Raw genomic sequence first — 25,004 nt, 5'->3', positions numbered from 1 at the left:
AACTGGGAGCACTTATCCTAAAGCTCAGTTGCTCATGCTTGCTCTAGAGTTACACTGCCTTGATTCAATTTGTTGCAAGACCATTTATTAGTTGGGTGATTTAGCATATTCTTTATTCCATTGAGACTTAATTTTTACTAACCTGTAAATTGGTAATTATAATAACACTGGCTTTATTAAGAGTGTTGTGAAATTCAAAAGCAATAATCCATGTAAAGTGGATTGCATGAAGTCCATAACACAAGGACAGTAAATTAAATTATTGGTAAATAATTTAATTGCAAAAATGTGCATGTTTCTCACTTATTAAAGTGCTAATTGATATCTGGAATACATTGCTCCTAATTAATACATCCTTTATTTCCATTATGCCAATTTGGTCCAGCTGAAACAATAAATTCATTGTGCCAATGACTATAAAATTTTAGCAAAATTATTAAAATATTCTTTACTTAGTGTCCACTATTATACATAACAGGTCAACTTTATTAGATGGGAAAATGAAATTATTTATATAATGCAATTCTACTACAAGATCTTATAGAAAATGAATTTTTACCAATGACAACATTCTATATATATATCTAGTTAAAAAGGAAAGTCAAGAAAAAATAAAGACATACATGGAGCCCATTAAAAACAAATGCTTTTAACATTTTACACTATTAATTTTGATCATCCTGCTAAAAACCACTTTTAATAGAAAAACATTTTTATTAGGTAGATCAAGTATATGGTGAAAATGACTCCCTAGAATGGCTAAGAACATAAGTTACTATATTGCTCATAAACTATTCGTTTTTTGTTTTGTTTTGTTTTAAAACAGGATCTTATTATGCTGCTTAGGATGGATTTGAATTCCTTGGCTCAAGGGACCCTCTGACTTCATCCTCCTGAGTTTTGGGATTACAGGCATGCACCTCCATGCCTGGCCATATATATTTCAGTCTTTATATTCAAATCTGCCTCTTTTATGTCATAGGAATTAAGTAACAACGTATTACAATAAATTATGCTTTTCATGCTTTTTCATTATTTACCTCCTTGTAGACTCCAAGATCAATATATCCACATATTGGATGAAATGCTCCAGTTCCACACACATATATGTGAGTTTTGTTATATGGCTGAAGTACTCTGATGAAATTTGCACATTCTGTCTATTGGGCATAAAAATTAAAAGCATTAACACACAATTCAGGTTTTTGAAATATTATCATTTATGCCACCTGTTTTCCAAGTAGATTAGTCTTCAAAAATAAGAGCACAAATGAAAAAGATTTATGAGAAATTCTAGACATCTGTTGTAGCAAAGGAGGCAAGACAAATATAGAAACCATGGCATAAAGGAGTAGCTTTTTAGATTTTCGAAGTTATAAAACCATTGAACTAATCAGAATTAGGGTTAATTAGAATGCAAGCCTCTAAAGTGGTACTCAGTGAGGCCTAGAAAACGGATATAAACAGAATATGAATTAGACGTCCATATTTAAAATTTTCTCTTTTTTATTTTTTTAGAGATGAGAACTCTCTATGTTGTCCAGACTGGCCTCAAACTCCTAGGCTCAAGAGATCCTCCTTACTCAGCCTCCCAAGTAGCTAGGACTACAGGCACCAACAACCACACCTGGTATCCTTGCTTTCTACAAGAAATACGTAGAACACAAAATCTATCATGATCTGTTGTTACCACATAATTTATACTATATAGCTACTACTGTGTGCAATGTCATCTGTCTCAGCTACACTGAACAAAACACTGAACGCAAACGTGCATCTCTACCTATGTATTCTATTCTTATTGACCAGATGCCCTACCACTTTTTGCCATTTACTTTCCTATGTTTCAGAGCCTTTAAGAATCAGATTATTTCTGGTTAACTTCAATAATCCCTGTTTTTCTCATGGACTTTTTTTACACCAAGTCAAATTTTTGAAGAAATTTTCATTTTTGTTTTGCATAAGCTTATGCCTAAAAATATTTCCTTATGTCATCATTATCTTTAGAACTTAATTATTTTATATGCTTCAGATAGCAGTAAATAGTGACTCTCTCTTTTTCAAAGTATTTATTCTTGTTATTATATATTATTTTCAGTCTATCTCCTGCAAGTGATACTGTATCTTTACATAATTGTTGGATACAATTTCTTAACCATGGCTTCATGATTCTTAGATCCAAAAATACCTAAATAAACACTGGGCTGGAGTACACTTTTATTCTAGATTGACTTTACCCAGGAGACAGGCAAATGTTGGGTTATTAAGGAAGTTGGTAATCTGATTATAAACCACTGGATTTCATAGAAAAAGTTCAGCTTATTTCTGCCCAAGTGGCCATAGGTTACTCACCAATCAGGCATGGACCTAATGGTCCACTGTTGTTGTTGGGGTTCCTAGGAGGAATATATTAAAAACAAACAAACAAACCCCAACAATAGATGATAACCTAACTGGTAGGGTGTTTCTTAGAATGAAATAAAATTTTTTAAAGAGGCAGACAATGACTTACTGATAGGATTGTTACGGCTGTTATGTAGATTAAGTGAAATAATATAAATTTAATACTTGTGTATTCCTTACCCTGATTTTGAGCTACAACGTTTCAACTGGCATATATATACACACACACACACACACGTATATATACACACATACACACACACACACACACATATATACACACATACACACACACACACACACATATATATATATATATATTTGTTTGTTGTTTGTTTGTTTAGGCTTCTGGAGTACAGTGGTGCGATCTCGGCTCACTGCAGCCTTAGTTTCCTGGGCCCAAGCAATTCTCCAGCCTCAGCCTCTTGAGTAGCTGGAACTACAGGTGCAAGTCACCAACTCCTGGATAATTCTTGTAATTTTTTGTAGAGATAGGGTCTTGCTTTGTTACCTAGTCTGGTCTGGAACTCCTGGCCTCAAGCAATCCCCTGGATGCATGAGCCACCGTGGCAGGTCAATACTAATAATTTTGAACAAACAATGAAGACAAAGTAATATGAGAAAAGATAAGATAAAAGTATGAAAATGTACTTGATCACCAGGTAAATTTTATTGATGACCTCATGGCTAGAGTAGGAAGTTTTATAATCCAGCCTTTAATTTGCTCACTCATGCTCGCTTTTTGAAAAGACTTGTATTCCTTTGTTTTTCCTGCACAAAGATGTTAGTGCATCGGGGAGAGCATACAGGGCAGGGAACAGTAAAATCATTTGGCTGGAGTGAGGGAGGACTGACTCACCACCAATTAGTTCATCATTTTTTCAAAAGCTCAGTTAGAATTTAGAAAGTAATTTTGCAAGATTCTGAAATAAATATTTGGATAAAGAAATATAACTCCCTCTCCAGATTTTAAATTATGGAGTCAAACAGATTAGAAGCCACCAGTGACGCAGCACTGTTTAAAAAGACAAATATGATCCAGGGTAACATTTTATACACAGTGGGGATATAATTTCGGTGATTATTTAAAAAAAAATTCTGAATCACATCTAAAGTATTTCATTTCCTTTCACTTTTCTAGGAGTACTTTATTAAAATGGTGCTAGCCCTAGAAAGTAGCCTAATATGCCAATTTCCTGACTTGACAAGGCATACCTCAGATTAATTTATGAAATTCCTCCTTCTGTCTGATTGGGCTGACATGGAATAATAATAATAAAAAAAGTATGGGTGAATCTTGAATTATCTGACACAGTTTACAAAAATGTCAGTTGTGCTCAAAGTTTTCTGTAGGGAAGTTGAGAGAGGATGGTTCTCTCAGTAGCCTAGAGGCAATAGAAAAGCCTTGGCTGCCTGAGCAAAAGAAACCTGTGAACAGAGATCGTGAAAGATAAGGTCTCCCACTTTAAATTTTGGCTGAGGTTGACATTTAAGCCAAACAATCCTTGTTGCAAAAAAAAACTTTACAATGACTTCCCTTTCAATTCATAACTTCACTTCTTTAAGTCTCAGAAATCCTGTATTGTTTTATTCTTATACACAAAGTTTCAAAGATTTGTTTAACTAGCATGATCAATAATTAACTTGATTTAATTCACTTAGTGACCAGCAAGGCTATCAATGGTAGTGTAATTCTGTGAGGCATGAAGAAAGACAACTTTGAGAAGCAGCCTTTGTAACTTTCCCTGAAAGCTAATTTGTCAGCTATTGCTCACAATGTCAATCACTGAATGTGACCAAACAACACAGGGAATAATATATTCAACTTAGGAAAAGTATTGAATTTCTCCTTCCTTCCTTTATTCCTCCTACCTACATGACTTTCCATAGGCCCTACCCTACCCCCACTGGGAGAGAAAGAAAAAGGGAAGAGGGGGAGAAGAGAGAAAGAACCAAAGCAAACATCAACTTAAGTAATATTAGATGTTTCAATATTTTATCTCTCAGACATATTCATACATATATAAATAACTAAATAGACAAGTATAAAGATGAATTCATACTTGGAGAGAAAAAAAGCAAAAAACATATTAGTCTATGCATTAACACTTAGAATTTCAATTTCTCCCCAGATACCTGGAAAGATAATAGAAAAATAGAACTACTTGTAATTCTCAAGACGTACGAAGTGTCCAATAAAATCCAAAACAGCTTTGTATCTATTATGATAATTGACTTACAATAGCTAATTTTAATTTATTTATGTTAAATATTAGAAGATACTAATGATTTAGGAATCTTATTTGGTTTTATTTTTAATGTGTGTTGCAGAATATTGTTATCAAACATTTTCTGACTTTTCACCTACATCTGTCTCTGTGCTACATGTTAGGCTTGTCTAGAAGTTCTCAGACAGGATCCAGGATGCAGAGATATCAGTTTAGGTCTTAAAATCTTTAAAATAGGGCCGGGAGTGGTGGCTCACGCCTGTAATTCCAACACTTTGGGAGGCCGAGGCGGGTGGATCACAAGGTCAGAAGTTCAAGATCAGTCCGGCTAAGATGGTGAATTTTCTCTACTAAAAATACAAAAATACAAAGAAAAAAAAATAGCTGGGAGTGGTGGCAGGTGCCTGTAATCTCAGCTACTCAGGAGGCTGAGGCAGGAGACTCACTTGAACCCGGGCAACAGAGGTTGCAGTGAGCTGAGATTGAGCCACTGTACTCCAGCCTGGGTGACAGAGCGAGACTCTGTCTAAAACAAACAAACAAACAACAACAAAAAAAAAACTATTTAATAGATGGTTAACACTTCAAAATAAAAATAGAAGAACTCATATATCACATTTATAATTAAAAATGGGAGATCTAACAGTGAAGATTTCTACAGAGCAATAATCAGTTACAGTAAAAATGCAAAAGAAAACGTTTTAAAGAAAAAGATAGAAATGACTATTTAAATAAAGTCTATACATCAAATAAGGTAACTGATAAAATGATAAAGAATATGTTTTTCATGCTTGCAACACAAGGCATTATACTTTATGTACACTCTATACATATTTATGTTATTATATATGTCTACATATACGTGTGTGTGTATATATATGTTTTATAAATCTGTAAATAATTAGCACAAAAAAGGCAAACAGGAAATTTAAAAAAATACAGGCCACAGGGATATGCTATTTAAAAATTTTATTTTACAACTATATAAGATGTTTAGAGTAATGAAAACAATTCAAGCTAAAACAGCAAAAATAATTTTCTTTTTATTGGCAAAGAATATACATATTGTATTCATTCATATGCATTTGTATTAAGCATTAATTGTATGTTGTATCCAATATTAACAATGGTATAGTAGGTAAATACAGCCTCCGTTGATCGCATAATGCTGGTTAGAGCATATGAGGCATAAACTTTCTGGAGGGCAATTTGGCAACATATTTATAAAAATTTTTATGTTCTTAACTAATAAAAGTCTACTCAATAATCAAAGATGTTCATAATATTTACATAAAAATTTTTCATGTACAGTGTCATTTTCAATAGTAAAACTGGATATGTACCAAACTTCTAACAATAGGGGATTGATGAAATAATACATAAAGAAATGCAGTGTAACTATTAAAAGTAGTGTTATAAAAAGGAACTTAATGACATGGGAAAATGCTCATGGCAGTCTGTGAAGTAAAAAAAATAAGTGTTTTAAGTGATTATGTATACAATGATATCATACTGAAAAATAGTAAATAGATAAGATAGAAAAACATCAAAATGTCACAGTTATCTCTGGTCAGTGTTCATGGGGGAGGTATTTATAAATGACTTGTGTTTTCTTTTTTTGCTTGTATATAATTTGCAAACTTTCTACAATGAACATTCTATTTTAGTTTTAGACTTTCTTGAGAGAAAGAAAGGAAGAAAAAAAGAAAGGGAGAGGAAGGAAGGAAGGAAGGAAGGGAGGGAGGGAGGGAGGGAGGGAGGGAGGGAAGGGAAGGAAAGAAGGGAGAGAGGGAAGGAGGGTGGATATAATCAAAGAAGTGAAGTTCCGGAAGACGCTTTAACTCTGTGTAATGTCTGTGTGGACAGGCTGTGCCCTTCTGTGGTTAAACTGACAAACAGAGCCAAGGCTACCCTCACCCTGTGGTTTCTTTTGCTTGGAGTAAGCTGTTGAACCCACAATTATATAGTCAGGACTAAAGACATTTCTTTAGTTACTTTCTTTTGAATAACTTTCCACTAAATAGAAGCAAAATACTACCAAATATCTTCCTGTCACCTCTACCCTACTTTGGATTAAACTGGGCACTATGTTCAACTAAGTGGAATAGTTCCCTTTTGTTTCCTCATCTTCTACTATCCCCACCCCAATTAGCTAACTTTCATTAGGGTAAATAATTCACTGTTTTGCAGTTATATAGTACTCTTGTGTAAAGGGACAGTCTTTCCAAACACTTGTTAATCCTAAACACACTCTTGGGAAGTAGGTAAAAATTACTAGAGAGAAAGGAGGAGAGAGGGTAATGCCAAACATAATAAAAGATGTCAATAAAACCACAGAGCTGTCTCAGTTTTCTGTCGGCCAAAATCTATGTAAGGCTGTTAAAAATGAGGATCTATGTTCTGGTGATATTACGGAGAGAAATAATTTGAAGGATATAGTTTTTGGATCTTATATGTATATTTTATAAAGTTATGTAAGAGCACAGACCTTGGGGCAAGACTTTTGGATTCAATCCCTGGCTTTACCATTTACCAGATGCATGATATTGGGCAAGCCATTTAAGATTTTTGGCTTTAGTTTTCTCATCCAGAAAATAGAAAATAATAATAAAATCTAGCATATAGTGTTGTCGTAAGGATTAAATGAGGTTATAAATGTAAAGCATTGAAAACAGTTCCTTGAACATGGTAACTGCTACAAAAGTGTTAGCTATTATTAGTAGCTCTAAAATGAAACATTATTTTAAAGGAACAAGTTAAAATGAGGCAAAAATTAAAAATTATCACTACATGATTCAACAGCAAACTACAGACTTTAGCAAAAAGCAAAAAGCTCCTCATATGTTTAATCCTGGGTTAGCAGCAAATGTACTTAAAGGTTAGAGGTGGTTGCTAGCTCACAATTACGACCAAATTGGAATAGTATGTTCTATATACACGATCCTACATGGTCAAGGATATCACCTCCAGAAAAGTTTATCTCCGTTTGCTTTAACTTAATAAGAGAGGCAATTAAGTTACTATGTAACTGGAATTAGTGAACATACCCAAGTGAGAGCACTGTCAGAATTTAAACCTTCACTGACTCTTTGACCTTGACTGTTTATCCCTGATCTACTCCATGGGAAAACCAGTTTATTGGAGTCAATTGAAAACATCCTTTTCCTTCTTGCCTCCTTATTGTATACTCAATACTGGTGAAACAGAAATATAAAAACGTTCATGGTGGTTATGCCATGCTTATACTGTCCATTAAATGAAATAATTTGAAAAACTCTCATAACCAAAGCATTTTTTTCTCTATGAGTGTTCAGTAAAGTATTGGTGCTTTTGCAGACCTGGGTACTTGTTTGGTGTTGGAATATTGAACTGGATGAAGATACCAAAGCCATGGGAGGAAGAAGAATACATTACAGAATAGTTTAATCTCTTTCATCTCTAGTGGCCGAAATGGAAAAACTGTTTCCCATTGCATTTTATGTTAACACTCCCTGATATATTTCTGCTAATATAAACATGCCTGAAAGGATGACATTAAATTCTGTTAATAACTGAATATAAAGTCAGGGGTCACCACAAGTTTGTTTTGTTTCATTTCAATTATTTTGCTTTGTAGTTACTATGTAGAAGTCATCATTTGAGCAATATCTGTATCCCCCATTAGATTGAAAGCTGCATGAGGACAGCTATGATATGAATTTCATATACATATTTAGGATCTCTAAAAATATTTTTTTGAATAAATGAGTAAGAAATGAGTGAACTAACCTGTTGTCTGAGATTATTAGCTGTCTAAGCTTCTCCTCACATCATTAGGCATTATATGTCATATTGTTTTATTTATATCATGTTGACAGAGGATTCTTTATTCATCCTTTCATATAACAAACACTATTTGTTATTATTAAATATGACGGTATTACTGAGCTTAATACCCCTGCATTATTGTGGTTAGAGGTACGATTAAAGGATGGTGCAAAAGAAGCCTCAAGATGTCCATGTTTCTGCCCCAGGTTACGACCTGTTGTCATCTTGGATTACAACTTGAATGTGATTTATTTTGCCAAAAAAAAGAGCAATTCTCCCCATTACCATAATGCAAGAAGTCAGGGCAGAAGACAGAATATCTGGCCTGAATCAGAGCACTCAGATGAGGAGAGGAGCCAGTCAGAGTCATGGCCCTCATTGCTGGAGATAAATCAGGCAACACGATTAAAGGGAGCATGCAGGACAGCTTGGACAGTGCAGAAATCAAGGTAGATAAGACCATCCCGGAGACGAAAAGTCATACTTGTCTAAGGGTTTTCTCTGCTCTTCAAGGCAGCTTAAACTAAAAGCTTCTATTAGTACCCTCTAGTTGTCTTTTATGAGTTATTTTATGTAATCATTATTACTAATATGTAAATTTTATTACATATTACTAGTTCTTATGTAATTACTAGTTCTTATGCCAGAATGCTGTCATTCATTATTAACTAATTCTTATTGTTCTTTCCATCATGTCACTACATAAAGGAATTCTTATAGATATTTTAATTTCAACTCAATTGAAATTACATATCAATTCTGTGTGATGCTAAAATAACTGATGGTTTTATGTACACTTACAAAATACATGTGCATACATGAAAAATACATATTCCTACAACTACAATCTTTTGGATGGTTTATTTTTGAATATTTTAATGTGTTTCTAATCTTTTTTTGTGACAAAAATAATATTTAGAATTAATACATTAGAATGTTTCTAGATTTCTTAAATTTTATAAATAATATCATGGCTTTCGGTAAGGTAGAGATATTTTATTCCACAGTAATATTCACATGGAATATGTTAGTTTAGTCTGAAAAATAATACACTAATACCATTAATTCAATAAAGCCCAATATAAATATTTACTCTCATATCAGTAGAAGTTTTACAAAGATAATTGTTAAAGTTTCATACTTACATTGGCATCTTTCCCAGCTAATTTACATAATTCCACCCGTTCCTTTGCAGCAGGCCAATAAATCTGCAAAACATTTCAAAGTATGTTACAATCTGAATATCTGAAACACCCTAACACTCTGCAATTCTGATTAGAGAGTGATGTGTGAAATTGAAGAATGGGTATTAAGCATGTTGTTAGAGTCAATGTGGGAAATCTGAGATTTAAATATTTCCCAAAGCCACTCTGAGAGTTTCTAAAAGAAAAGTGTCTAGCACTATCCATTTTTGTTAATCTTCTAGTTTCTAATTTAATGTATGTAACAGTAGATACATTATGTTCAGAGGTCCACAAGCTTTATCATGATGTCAACAGACTTTCACATGAGCATTTGTCTAAATAAGAGGCTGTATGTACCATGTTTTTCTGTGTTTACTCAGAGTAGCAGTACATCATAAACATGTGCCATGAAGTGTTAGAAACAACTCTCTGTCAGAGCATAAGTTCTTTCTTCAAGCCAAGGACCAGTGTGAATTTGTTGACAATAGTTAACATGCTTGGAACTCAGATGCATCTGACACTTAGCTAAATGTTTTATAAGCATTGTCTTATTTAAATTTCACAATGACCCTCTGAGATGGCTGTACTTATTCTTCCCATTTTGAGATCAGAAGACTTAGTCCCATAGTCTTTAAATAACATGTTGAGGACCACAACACTTATGGCAGAGCCACAGTCTGACTCAAAGTCCATCTGACTCCTGAACTGGAGGGGTCTCAACCATTATATAACTCAAGTGTTCCAAACTCATTGGTTGATAGCTTTTAATTATGCTTCACAATCTTGTGTTCAAGCCTTTTCTTTCTTTCTTTTAAATTCTGTCAGGAAGTTTTTGTAGGAATTCTGTAAGAAAGTTTTTGAAAAATAAAGTTTAAACAGCTATGTTACTTCATTAGCTTACAGAAAGAAATGCTCTCTGTTAAGCTATAAGCAGGAAGGAACAAGAAAAGCAAGCTCTAAAATCTTATAATATATGCTCCAGGAGTTCCGGACAGAATTTTATTATGTTTCTTACCAATGGTAGCAGAAAATATTTTAATAGGTGAGAAAAAAAGAAAATATCCTGAGGGAATACACTGAAAGAGATTTGTTAAACCTGGAATTAACAAAGGATTTAGAAGTCATCAATGTTTATATGATATTATCTTTGTGGTGAAATTTTAGGGTTTTATGTCTCTAAATAAAGAATAGAGAATAGCATTCAAAATAAACAAATACAATGAAATTTTTGAGATTTTAAACAGAAGCAAGATTGTTTACTTAGAGAAGATCTTAAGACTCACAAATTACAATCCAGATATGTATATAGGCAGGTGGTTGGGACAGCAGGAGGCCCAAGTGATGAGCTAACCTTGATAAGGTGCATAATGAAGACCAGAAAATGCTATTTATTCAGAAATGGTTTGAATCACTGTAGTTCTACTATCACACAACTTTAAATAGCAGCCAGCAGTCAAATATCAATGAGCTACAGCAATGAAAAGCAATATGAATGGAAATTAGCCACTCAGTAATAGGTCAAAAAAGAATATGTCCTCAAATTGAAAACCGCACGATCTTGCTTTAGATTAAAGTTAAAAGCAACTAAAATAAAATGGTTACATTTCAGGTGTATAGGTGGGTGCATTTAGAAAAATGGCCAGCCAAAATGGGAGACAAGGGGAAGGATGACTTGGTGGTAAGAAACAGGTTATTTATCAGATTCTAGCATTTGTGTTTGAGGGTACATTTTCAGGCGTTTAATACATAATTAAGAACAAGAGATTAATGTAAGTTAGCAAATAGATTAAAATGGGCAATGCATGGACCAATGGACAATGGTTAGTCGTAAACCCAGAATCGTGAAGCCATAACTTAATAATCCAGATGGAACACCGCAGTTGGCCACAAACTGGAGAGTTTCTTCCAGTGTTGTTTGCTATTTTTGTTTTGGTTGTTCCTTTGTTATTCATCATTGCTAGCAAAAATAGTGGACTTAGTGCTCTTTTAAAATTGTATTGGCTGGGAGTGGTGGCTCACGCCTGTAATCCCAGCACTTTGGGAGGCCGAGGCGGGCAGATCACGACGTCAGGAGATCAAGACCATCCTGGCTAAAACGGTGAAACCCCATCTCTACTAAAAATACAAAAAAATTAGTCGGGACTGGTGGCAGGCACCTGTAGTCCCAGCTACTCGGGAGGCTGAGGCAGGAGAATGGCGTGAATCCAGGAGGTGGAGCTTGTAGTGAGTGCAGATTGCGCCACTGCACTCCAGCCTGGGCGACAGAGCAAGACTCTGCCAAAAAAAAAAAAAAAAAAAAAAAAAAAATTGCATCTTGAATTCAGAGTCTTTGCTTTAGATATGAGATTATGAGATCTCTGGGTATCCTCTCACTTTTTCCCCCCTCCAATGGTCCAATTTTATTATTATTTTTAATTTTGGTTAAAAATGCATAACATAAAAAATTTATCATTTTAACAATTTTCGGTGTAGAATTCAGTAATGTTAAGTATATTTACATTGTTCTGCAGTCAATCTCTAGAACTTTTTCATCTTGCAAAAGTGAAATGCTGTACTTGCTGGTTCTTCAATATTACAGTGATTTTACAAAGGACAACTTTATGTCATTGGACTGAAAATAGTACACAGACTACTTATCCATAACCTGTCAATTGATTTAATCTTTTTAATGCACTCAAAATATATTTATTGATGCAGATCTTGTGCCTAGAATTTTTTTTTTTTTTAGAATATTTTCTTTCTTTTCCCCCTTTCTTTGTAACTTTTATTTTAAGTTCAGAGGTACAAGTACAGGTTTGTCACACAGGTAAACTTGCGACATGGGGGTTTCTTGTAAAGACTGTTTCTTTACCCAGGTATTAAGCCTAGTACACATTAGTTATTTTTTCTGATTCTCTCCCACCTTCCACCCTCCACCCTCCAAAAGGCCCCACTGTGTGTTATTCCCCTCTATGTGTCCACGTATTCTCATCAGTGAACTCCCACTTATAAGTGAAGAGAACACATGGACACACAGAAGTCCATTTTATAAGTATTTGGCTTTCTGTTCCTGTGCTAGTTTGCTAAGGATAATGGCCTCCAACTCCATCCATGTTTCTGCAAAGGACAAAATCTGTTTCATTCTTTTATGGCTGGGCGGTATTCCATAGGGTACATGTACCTCACTTTCTTTATCCAGTCTACCACTGATGGGCATTTAGGTTGATTCCATGTCTTTGCTATGGTGCTAGATTAATATTTCTTTGAATCATTTCAGCATGAAAGATCCTGTTCTTTTTTGTTTGTTTTAGATGACAATCAGGTTTAATCACAATTCAGGAATACGTATAGGACAAATATCTATAGATTTGTTCAGAATTACATATCATACAAATATTAATAATGTAGGAAACAAAAATATATAAATCATATTAAGTAAATGAGTCTTAGAAAGGATAAAAGGTTTTAAGGGTTTTATTTTTTACTTCAAATCATAGTATTGGGTGATTGAGTTAAATTATGAGATAAATTATGCCACCAAAATTAAGTGTGAATATATTCATTAGTAATTCTAAGAGAAGGGGCTTATTTAAAGAATGACAAAATGCGGAAGCAATCGTTTTTGAAATCTAAATCAAGATTTCAAAGTTAGCATCAAGTAGTTACTCTTCATTAACTGTTTGTTTATTAGACATACTATTATGAAGGGCCTTCTGTATGTCAGCCAAGGTGTAAAATTGGGGTGCTTGGATCCGAGTCAGGACGGGAGAGACCGAGTGAGAAAAGAGTACACAAGATGAAACCACTGTGCCCAAGGAGCACTATGGAGCGCTTACTGGTAAACAGCGTCTTTAGCGGTCTCTACTTTTGAGCCTCTGCTTTAAATTACTTGCTCTTAATAGTTTCAACTCTAATATAATAGTTTGGTTTAGTTAGGTAGTTTCAACTCTAATTTTGTCTCAGGGACTTGACACCAAAATAGCAATTGCACATTTATTCTCTTTGTAAAGGAATACAAATCTGTAAAAGATGCTTTAATGTTTTTGTTGTACATTTTCAGTTATTGCTTATAAGTCACATAATTGTAATTTGAGTTGCATCATCCTAGTTGATGAAGCCATACAACTAATTACAAGCTTCAGAGAATTGACTTTTTGATTAGCAAGTAAATGTTACATATAAGCACAGGGATTCTGAGATGGGATCATAAAGAAAATTTTACTTCTTAACGTAAAATTGAAACCTTCAAAAATAACGATTTATTGAAATTACATATTGGCTTATTTTGACACATGCTGCCAAGGTTTAGTAATCACAAACAGAATTACCTTAAATAAAAACAACCCATGATATATCTGATTGTCTTTTAGACTGTAAACATTTACTTAGAAGGGAAAAAGAGTCATTATAGCTGTGTCAATATTGAAAAGATGTCAGTTTAATTATGATTTGTGGTGGACTTTTTTCTTACAGACTACCTAGTCATTAAAAATAAAGAAAATTTTTAAAAATATTCATTTTTATTTCTAATTGGAAAATAATTTAAAGAGACAGAATTTCCCTTAATTCAATCTAAAAACACAAAAAACAAGACGAATTCGTTTTTAAAGATCCACTCTCATTCTTACATAGAATTGGCAAAGTTTTCAATAATCTTTTGAAGTGTTATATGTATATATATCACATTATATATAATGTTTATAGAATGCGACATATAATGTACAATACACGCACATATATAATAGCATTCCACTATTTTCATATTTTTCTAGTCTCTCTCTCTCTCCTCGCCCCGTGTGTGTGTGTGTGTGTGTGTGTGTGTGTGTGTGTGTGTGTGTGTCTATAGGTGCATGTGGAGGGGGAATTAAGAGAGAGAAAGTCAGAGACACACACAGTTATATAAAGGGAAAAATAGAGATGTTAACTGTAGGGTGATTGGGTACAGAATAAGATATGTTTCACATATAGGCTGAAGTTTCAGCATATTTTGTACAACAGCCCAAGACGTACCTGTGTTCCTTAGATTATTTTAGTAGCCTAGTCAGTACACTTTGAGATTCTGTCACTATTAGACAAAAGTCACATGATATAGTTAAAAAATATAATATCCACATTATCTATTAAATGTCAACCCTCAGGATCAATAGTTAATATGAACAATTTTGAGACAGTGATTATTAATATTCTTACTGCATTTTGAATTTATTGGCAATAAAATGCCACATAAATCTTCTTGCACTGTAGTGTGTCTTGCACACAGTATCTTGACATATTAAAAGTTGCATGAAACAGCACACAACAAAGCACATGTCCCCGTTTCTAAAAGCTGATGCAACTGTATTTGTCCCTTAGAAAGTCATCCACAGATATTTTTCCTTCACTTATCAAAGAGAGTCATATCAGAAGCAGAGATGCCATTGCCTAATGGCCAGGTTTTAATTGTTCTGAAATATTCCCACATAACACTAATTCTTAACTAACCTTGTGCTGATGCACCAGATACAGATTTTAAGGATATAATTTTGGTGGGTTGTGGTCTTTGGGACCTTAGAGCTTGATATCAAGGACTGCAAATATGCGGAGAGCTCACTGTTGCTATCTATCCACGTGCAGGAGACATCAGAAATCAAATGGAGATCTTTTCTGTGGATCCAGAAGAACCTAAGAATTCCTCTCAACTTACTGATTCAGGGTATAATTACTAATTGAACAATTATTAAACAATACTTGCCAATTAGTTTTAATTTGAGTGCTAATTCTTATAGATGTAGTTGATAACAGAAAACTGGCAAACAGAAGTAAATAAATTTATAACATTTCTTCACTTAGAAATAAGAGTTTATGGGTCAACACTGTAAAACAAGTATGTCTCATAAGCCAGTCCTCATATTCTATAATTTACTGACTTACCCGTATTACTGTATTTATGTTGCCTTTATAGTATTTCACAATTGATCATTTGCAAAGGATTAATTTTTTTTTTTTTTTTTTTTTGAGAGGGAGTCTTGCTCTCTCACCCAGGCTGGAGTGCTGTGGCCGGATCTCAGCTCACTGCAAGCTCCGCCTCCCAGGTTTACACCATTCTCCTGCCTCAGCCTCCCTAGTAGCTGGGACTACAGGCGCCCGCCACCTCGCCCGGCTAGTTTTTTGTATGTTTTTAGTAGAGATGGGGTTTCACCATGTTAGCCAGGATGGTCTCGATCTCCTGACCCGTCTCGGCCTCCCAAAGTGCTGGGATTACAGGCTTGAGCCACCGCGCCCGGCCAGGATTAATTTTTTCATGCTAACCTTGGAAGGCTCAAATATTATTGTTTAAACATATATCTGTATATTTTCTTTCAGAGTTGTATAGCTTACTAGTACGAAAAGAGACCATATTACTGAAATAAAAATTGTCTTCAGTTCCTCCTTAAATAGGCTTTGTGCATAAAGTTATAGTTTAAACATATTCTTAAAAAGATTTAATAATATTTTTTACGAAAATGTAGTGGAAACTATGTGAATTTAAAATACAAGCTGTGATCTAGTTATATTGATTTGATTTGCTTATCTCTGTCCAAAATCCAAAATAACTTTTTGTCCTTTTAATATTATTTTTACTTCACTTTGAAAAAAATACTTAGAAGGGACTCACAAAATATTGCAGTATCCCTAATAATTATTGTTTCATTCATGATTTAGATAATTAATGAACAGTAAGGTGAAAATGTCAGACAATTAATTTTTAATTATTCAGCGTTAGGTAAGTTACAGAAACATTCAAATAATGATAAGACCTTATAACAACATCCAAAGGAAATTCTAATTATATCTTCTCTTTGTTTCATCTTTGGAGAAGCAATTTAATTGTCTCAAGTTAGCAAGTGCATGGTCTGTCAAATGCCCCTTGGCCTAATTCAGAGATGTCAAAACAACTGAATGAGACACACAAAAGGAAGTTGAAACTTGTTCATAGAACCTCATTAAAGACAAAAATTCAGAACCCTTGAGATAGTGGCCATCTCTTTCAAAAAACAGGATACAAGTTTTTGAATGTCTTTAAAGAAAAAAAAAAAAGTCACTCTGAATGCTATATAAGTAGTTGAACAACTAAAAGAGCAATGGTTACTCTGGTTTCCCAGGACAGGGAGATGTTTTCCTATTGCAAAACAAGAGCAACAGCGCCAAAGGTAAAGCTTGCACAGTGGGTACTGGCCTGGCCTAGACAGAAGTTTAAGTTACAGAAGGGAAGTTTAAGTTCTCCACTTTTTTTTTTTTAGATTTTTATATAAGGGCAAGCCTACAAATTTTCCAAGAAAATGTCCTTCAATACAGAAGACGGAGTTCCAGGCACAGTCTAAAGTGGTCTTTTCCATGATATTTCTTCTTGAAGACTTGGGTGCCAATTGTCTTTCCCGTTTCCCGACTCAGCTCAGGAGCCTCACCTGCATTTTAGCCTTCTACCACTATCTCTGTCTTCTACTACACTTTTGCTTATCACATCCATTTGGTACTTTCTTTATCAAAAGTAAGTTTAGTTTGAGACCTTTTCCCAGGTGTGAAGATCAATTAAATGCAGTGCAATCAGAAGATGCGAATGTGAGTCCCTACTGCATCGCCGCTTGATTTGTGACTTTAGGTAGGTGTGAGTCCCAGCTGCCCAGCCTTAAAATACAAATCATCTCCACCAAGTTAATACTCACTTGAAAGAAACGTTCAAATGCCAATTTTATTATCATCTCCCTAGAAAGGTCTTTCCTAATAACAATCTGAAGTAGTTTCCCAGGAACACCACACATTTTTTAACATAACACTTCACAATAAGTGTTATTTTATTTGTTTCTTTTTCTCCATTAACTCTCCATTCCCAAATTGAAGACACTATGAGCACAAATGTCTGACCTGTTTTATTTTTCACTATATTCTCAGGATCTAGAAGAGTATCAGGAATATAGTAGAACCTCAATAAATATGTATTGCAAGACCGGGTGCCATGGCTCATGCTCTGTAATCCTAGCACTTTGGGATTACAAGTGAGGTGGGCAGATTGCATGAGCCCAGAAGTTTGAGACAAGACTGGGCAATGTGGCAACACCCCGTCTCTATTAAAAATAATAATAATAAAAGTTAGCTGGGCATGGTGACAAGCACCTGTAGTCCCAGCCACTCAGGAGGCTGAGGTGAGAGGATTGTTTGAGTCCAAGAAGTCAACACTGCAGTAGGCCAAGATCACATCACTGCAGTCCAGCCTGGGTGACAGGAGTGCGAACCTATCTCATAAAACCAACCAACCAACCAACAAACAAACAAAACCTACTAATATGTATTGCATGAGAGAGAGAGAAATGCTAATATGCCATACAAATTAAAATACATTCGAAGAAATTCACAAATGGTCAGTAATTTAGAAGTTGCAGTCCAATTATTCTTGTGGATGGACTTCAAACTTTTGTAGTGAATACTATTCAACACCTCTAATCCATGACTCACTGAAGTTTAATAAGCACTGATGTCCGGTGTCAAGGAACATTGCTTTTTCTTCCTACCACCTTTAGTACCTGGCACAGAACCTAGCATAGTGAGCGCTCAATAATTATTCATTGAAAAGTGATCTGCAGAGTTTCCCATAGAATTGGACACAGAGAAGGAGTTCTTGTCAGAGTTCTGGCGAGGTCTGAGCAGTCTGACAACATCCCGACAGTCCATTACAGTGACCAGATGGGACCTGCACATGAGCACCCGGGCTAGAGAGCCAGCACATCCATGAACGAGTCGATTGTTTTAGCTCTGTGATTACTAGATAGCATATGCTTGGCAGGCAATGGAAACAGATTAATCCCATGAATCTAAGCAGGGTGCCTTATACTGAAAGTTAATTTATTAGGCTGTCCACATGCTTTCCATGTGTTTATATTTTCTTAATTTCAAGTATTAAATAAGAATTAAAAGACTGACAATTTTGTTTTACCAATAACTTGATTTTAAGTGAGAAGGTTATTTATTCTATTCTTTTCCCACTATATAATAGACTTCTTACAAGCTAAAGCATTAGGCAGAAATGTCTTATTTAGCCATAGAGTAAGTTAATAGAACTGGAGTCAGAAAATCATTCTGATTTATAATAGTATTTTTGTTTATACTTAATATCAAACAAGCAAGTGTAGAGTCCTCATGTATCAAAAGTCTTGTTGTAGACTTCCTTAAAGAAAGGGAAATAACAAAGCTTTTTTTATGTTAGGCAAAGAAGGGTGTTTAAATAGTCCACTGAAAATTATTATATGTAAAATTATAAACTCATTTAAGTTAGTTATTTTCAAAATATAAATGCTCAAACATAAGGGTGTAGTATTAAGGATTTCAAGTAATCCGAGTAATTTTTACAATTACATACAAAAATAAAGAAGAAAGAAAGAAAAAAAAAGAGAGAAAGAAAAGAAAGAAAGAAAGAAAGAAAAAGAAAGAAAGAAAGAAGGAAAGAAATGAAGGAAGGAAGAAAGGAAGGAAGGAAAGGATGAGAGAAGAAAGAAAGAGAAAGAAAGAAAGAAAAGAAGAAAGAAAGAAAGCGAACAAAGAGAGAGAAGGAGAGAGAGGGAGAGAGGGAGGGAGGGAGGGAAAGAAGGAAGGAAGGGAGGAAGGGAAGAAGAGAAGGAAGGAGAAAGAAAGCAAGCCAACAAATAAATCCTTGAATAATATAGACACAAAAGCAGTACTCAGCTTGGTAAGTCATGTCATTCTCTTTGTGACCCTTTGCTTTCATACTAGTTTAGAGACTCGTTCCATCCCTGCAGGTCTGAACTGCTTCCAAAATAAGTAACATTTTCATATGGACGGATCCCAATAATTCATTAACTCAGAAGTCCAACTAAGTAACATAACCAAACAGAGAGTATTGGATATATTTTTTTTACCATCAACTATGACTCCATTAAAAAAAAAAGAGTGAGAAAGAGGGAGAGGAAGACTTTCAGTTTGTATACATTATTCCTGAAGTTTACATAGAGAGGGCTCTGGATTTTATATGAATTATTGCTAGGACTACTTAAGGCTGGCTGAAGTAGAGAATGTTCACTTGTAGTCAAACTGACAGTTACTATGTAGTTTCGAATCATTTGTTTGGAAACCATGGGTCCTTAAACCATATGTACAAATGTCAAACACATTCATTATTATAATATCTACACTGAACAGGCTTCTAATGCATCACTTGTAAATGAATGATAAATAGATATAAATGTCTATTCACAGTTGACCACCTTTCTGAAGGACTATTAAAAGTTCTTCTTTTACATACTTCCTCTAACTAAGGAGATGGAGTAGGCTGTTAAGGGCTGGGGCAGGAAAATGCAGCTCCCTTAATTTAAACTATGAGAAATCTACATACAATCGTTTCTCAGCCTTTTGGCTAAGATCAAGTGAGAAATCTACATAGAGAATAGAGAATAGACTCTCTTCTGCTCCATTTTTCAAACGTATATTTCCCCATTCAAACTGAACAACAAGGAAACAACAAACCCCAAGTTCAAAATTTAAATGCAAACATTTTAAACTAACCAGTTAACATTAATCCAAATTTTACTCATCCACCTTGTGCTAGTTCAAAACCATGAACAACATGTAACTGTTTTCCTCTCTCTGGGTTTCTACCATATGTGATCTGTCTTATTATTTTGCACATTTAAAATTTTCTAAATTTCCTTGTAACTGTATTATGCCTTGTTGCCCTAACTAGGATTTGAGCAATGACAAGATCTGAGTTTTATATTCTATTACAATATGCTTAGTGATAATAATAGATACTCAATGGATTTTTGTTGAACCAAATGAAAAAGAAATGCTGGCTCAAGTAGAAGGGCAAAAGAAAAAATATTCAAAGTGTAGTCACTTATAAAGTATCCCAAGTTTTATTTCTATAATGCATATCAGTTGTTTCGGCTGCAGAGACTGACAAAACCAAACCAAGAAAAGCAGCATTATTTTATTTATAATTACACTAAGATATATATTAAATGGTGCTTAAGTCATATGTAGTTATTTGATTTTTTAAAAATGTGTTCTCTGTACATTAAATAATTAGCATATGATGCTAAATACTATGATTATAGAATAACATATTATGTAAGTCTTTGAACTAAGTTACAATCCACTCTTTCTCATCAAAGTCAGCTCCCCAAAACAGTCAAAATATTAAAGGGAGAAAACTTACATGATACTACCATAATTAAAAAGATTTGCAGCAGACCAGATTTCATGAAGTTTATATTAAATCAAGACAGAGAAAACTTTTGCAGAGGCAAATAAACTCTTGTGAAGGAAAATAATTATTTATGAGGATTAGCAGATTTTTCAATTTTTACTACACAAGATGAAAAAACTACATCATTTTTAGGATTTTTACTGGCAACAAATACCTTCCGAGGCCATGTACTGAAAGAATAATAAATTCTTCCAGATAATTTTCTTGTAGAACTAGCTAATCTTTATAAGTCTTTCCAAATAGGCAATATATCCTCTTCTTTTTGTTTGGCTGAGAAAACTTTTATGTTTCCCTTGCGTTACCTGTGTTAAACTGAAAAAGGAAAAATCAGTCTTCTAAGTCAATTAATTTTTAAAGAAAGTTTATTTTCTGCTCCCTCTCTGTAAATGTTGTATTCAAAGTGTTTGGTTCCTAAATATTCCTTCAAATGGAGGTGATTGATATAATCACCTTATAGTTACCCTCCTTTCCATGCAAGTTTGAGAGTTGAAACTAATATATTTCTGGCCAATGAGATGAAAGAAAGGGTTTTACAAAAGTATGTTTGTTCCTAAAAAAGAGATATAAGTGATTATCTATTTTTCCATTTATATTTCTTTGTCTGGATGTGACCCATGAAAACTGTGGCAGCCATCTTGCTACCAACCTAAAGATAATGCGAACCCCAAGGATGGCTGACAGAGAAAGAACTGGGTCCTCGATAACATCATTAAGCAGATGATATTTTCATCTTTGTAGTCACTCAAACTCTGAACATATTTTTATATGACAAATTTTCTTATTTTTTAATTCAAATTTAGGTGTCTTTTTTTCTGTTAGCTATCTATTCCATGCTAATTGATAAAAGCAATAGAGTGGTTTCTTACTCAAAAAAAGGAAAACTAACAAAATTACAAATTCAAAAAAATTAGAGAAACACACCACTTAGTGTATTTTATGTATCAGACATTGTGCAGTGTGCTAAAAGAGAATCAGAAGTGCATAAAAGATTATCCCCTTATTCTTGTAATGTATAATGTGGATGAAGACATATTGACACAAATCAATACTGACAACACTATCAGCTAGGACATCTGACATTGACATAAATATACAAAATGCTCCAGTAAATGTAAAGAACACTTAAATTTCCCAAGGGTGAGGGGAAGCCTTGGAGAGCAAAAGGTGAAGCCTTGGAGAGCAAAAGAATATAATTTGATAAAGTCTTTCAAGAATGAAGAGCAGTGAAATGAGCAAGAAAGTGAAATCCAGGAAGTATTAGAAAAGGCACAGAACTTGATAGTAAATTCTTTATGAAGAATAAACAGGATGCTTTGAGTAAAGTAGAAAGAGTAGGGTGGGGAGAGAGAAGCAGAAAATAGAGTGCATGTGAGAGAACAATGAAGAATAGTTAACGGTGAGACTGGAAACAGGATGGAAATGTGCTAGGAAGAGACTTAAAAGCATTGGGAGTTATATCTGATGTAAATGATGAGTTGATGGGTGCTGATGAGTTGATGGGTGCAGCACACCAACATGGCACAAGTACACATATGTAACAAACCTGCACGTTATGCACATGTACCCTAGAACTTAAAGTATAATAATAATAAAAAAAAAAAGTCAATGGTAAGAAGCCTGGAGTTTATTCAAGTTGCTAGGGAAAACTGCCAGAGTTGTATAAGTGAGTGAGACACATTCAGACTTTTAATTTTGTGACGATAACTCTCATGGTTGTGGTGAACAGATTAGATAGGAGAAAAGGATAAACTAAGTTAAAAATGGTATTATCACTCACACTAGAAAAATATATTGAAATGTTTGCCACATTATCAGCTTGGCTTGTCAGCTGAGGCTTTTGCTGGGACTGTGTCACAGCTCAAATCTCCTTTTGCCTAATACTGCTTCCTAGCTTTCCTCCCACTGGGCTGATTCCAAGAACACTCTCTGATGATATAATCTTCATCTCAGAGTTGGCTTCTGGAGAAACTCAACCTACACAAAAGTGTCGGAAATGGCAAATACCGTTCTAGATCCATGTCCTTCTCTCGCAGTGTGATCACTTCTGGGTGGTTCTGATTGCTCCATTTTGATTTAGTATTGGGGGAAGGGACCGTCAAATCAATAAGCATCATCTTTCCAGACTCCGTCCCAGAGAAGGAGTCCACGAGTATTCACTAGCTGAAGAAAGGCCTTTGGGACCAAATTTGGAATCGTTAAACTTCGGAATGGTGAAGTTGTGAGGTGTCACATCCTTGCAATGTGTGCTTATACTTGCTTTTAAGTCTAAGTCCCTATAGAAAGAGTCCTTTCTCTCAAGAAAAATTTCAGAAAAGACAAAAAGAAGGTCATAATCTCATCGATCTTCTTTAAATGCCAGAGAATTTAAAAAACAGAAACAAAAAAACAACTCAGTCTACTTAATTTTTATTTTCTAGATAGTGGAAATGTTCCCCAAAATTCTAATTAATTATGACTTTCTTCTTCTGCGATCATGTATTTGTCAAATATTTACTAATTATATACCTGCACTATTCACTCTAGTAGACTCAAAATCTAGTCTGAACAACAGTAAAGATAGAAAAAAAAAGAATAATTAAATAATTATTACAAAACACATTTTGTGAATGATTTTGCTATAATTTCTAGTGATTCTACGCTAAATGCCCATGGCAAATATGAATGATAATGGCCTTTTTTTTTCAAGAGGCACAGCCTTGTTTGTACAAAACCTCAAAGTTCACATATATTGTAAATTTTGCTAACTTCGAGTATTTTCTACAGATTTTTTTTTAAACTTTCCAAAGCGAAAAAAAAAGACCAACCAGTCACTGATAACTCAATTATATGTTGTAGGTTGCTTTAACCTAAAGAGTACAAAGGACAGCCTTCAGACCCTTAGAGTCCCAACATGTGTGGTTTCCTCCACAGGAGAGTTTGGATCTTTGCCGGGGGGCACTGAGCCAGTGCAAACCAAGTGGGTCTAAACACTGCTAAAGCACTACATTTTGACACTTATGTGCTACTGTGGAGTATCCTTAGCAATGGAGTGATTTATATAAATTGGAATGGTGCATACTTAAATAATATAAATTATTACCTTTGCATACATAATCGCCTTATGAATTATACATTTTATAGAGATATAAAGAAATATCAGTTATGTAGACAACATCTAATTTTATAATGTATTCAAATAACTTTATTTTAATGATATCATAAGATAAACTGATACTTCATAAACATTTACTTTATTAAATATTAGCACACTTCATGCATGAAACATCACCAAAGAGAGATTTGCTTAAAATAGTCACAGCAGGAAGTTATGCTATAAGAATTTATTTTAAGCAATGATCTAATACACTCAGTTCAGATAAAGGGACTTTTTCTTCCAATCGCTGAAGGCAGAGAACAGAACAAGAACAAATTCCCTTAAAAGTATGAATTGCTTTTTCTAGTATAGTAAAACTGATACATATTTGGAAAAAAAATGCCTTTTAAGCTACGTGGCATCTCTTAAAGCAAAATTGCATAGTTAACTAAGATTTTTTTCCTTGGCCACTTTCATAAAACATGTCATCCCCTGCTAAGATATTTACTGAAAATTAAGATGTTACTTGATGCCATCGATTGGCTCATGCTAGGAGTATCAGTATTTTTAAAAGAAATTCCTGAAGAAAAAAATACAGCCTTAAGAAAAAAATGGAATGGAGCTATAATGTTACATTAGAATGGAGGAGAAACTTTCAAATTCTAGTACATAATCAACTGCTTATTTTATTTTACATTAAACGATATCCAGGCTACCAGATAACTTTAATTTTTTTAAAGATAATCATATGAGCTTCTTAGTGTGTTTGGATTAAGAGAAGTAAAAATCAATTGTTAGCAGTGTTTTAGCCCTCAATTTTTCATCTGAAAACACAGATTACATGAAATGTATGTGTATACATTTGCAGAAATAATTTTTTTATTAAGTATGAGCCTTTATAAGCAATACCTCCTGTTCCTTTAGCGGACCTTAAAAACGTGTGAAAGAACTACTTAAAAGTTAATTGATTAGGGGACGGAGCAAGATGGCCGAATAGGAACAACTCCAGTCTCCAACTCCCAGCACAAGCGACACAGAAGACTGGTGATTTCTGCATTTTCAACTGAGATACTGGGTTCATCTCACTAGGGAGTGCC

General features: G+C 34.3%; 1 protein-coding gene across 1 annotated transcript in view; it reads right to left on the bottom strand.

The window, feature by feature from the left end:
* The window catches only part of SEMA3D (sema domain, immunoglobulin domain (Ig), short basic domain, secreted, (semaphorin) 3D), a 201,857-nt gene that overhangs the window by 81,546 nt on the left and 95,307 nt on the right, over positions 1 to 25,004 (bottom strand). Inside the window, exons 5-6 of the mRNA XM_011927680.1 lie at positions 9,584 to 9,646; positions 1,041 to 1,160 (exon numbers count right to left, since the gene is read on the bottom strand). Of these exons, the coding sequence (XP_011783070.1) occupies positions 1,041 to 1,160; positions 9,584 to 9,646 (183 nt within the window). The remainder of the gene's footprint in view (positions 1 to 1,040; positions 1,161 to 9,583; positions 9,647 to 25,004) is intronic.

The sequence above is a fragment of the Colobus angolensis genome, unplaced genomic scaffold (assembly GCF_000951035.1).
Source record: "Colobus angolensis palliatus isolate OR3802 unplaced genomic scaffold, Cang.pa_1.0 Scaffold74, whole genome shotgun sequence".
In the NCBI taxonomy this organism is placed as follows: Eukaryota; Metazoa; Chordata; class Mammalia; order Primates; family Cercopithecidae; genus Colobus; species Colobus angolensis.
This window is presented reverse-complemented; position numbering and strand designations above follow the sequence as displayed.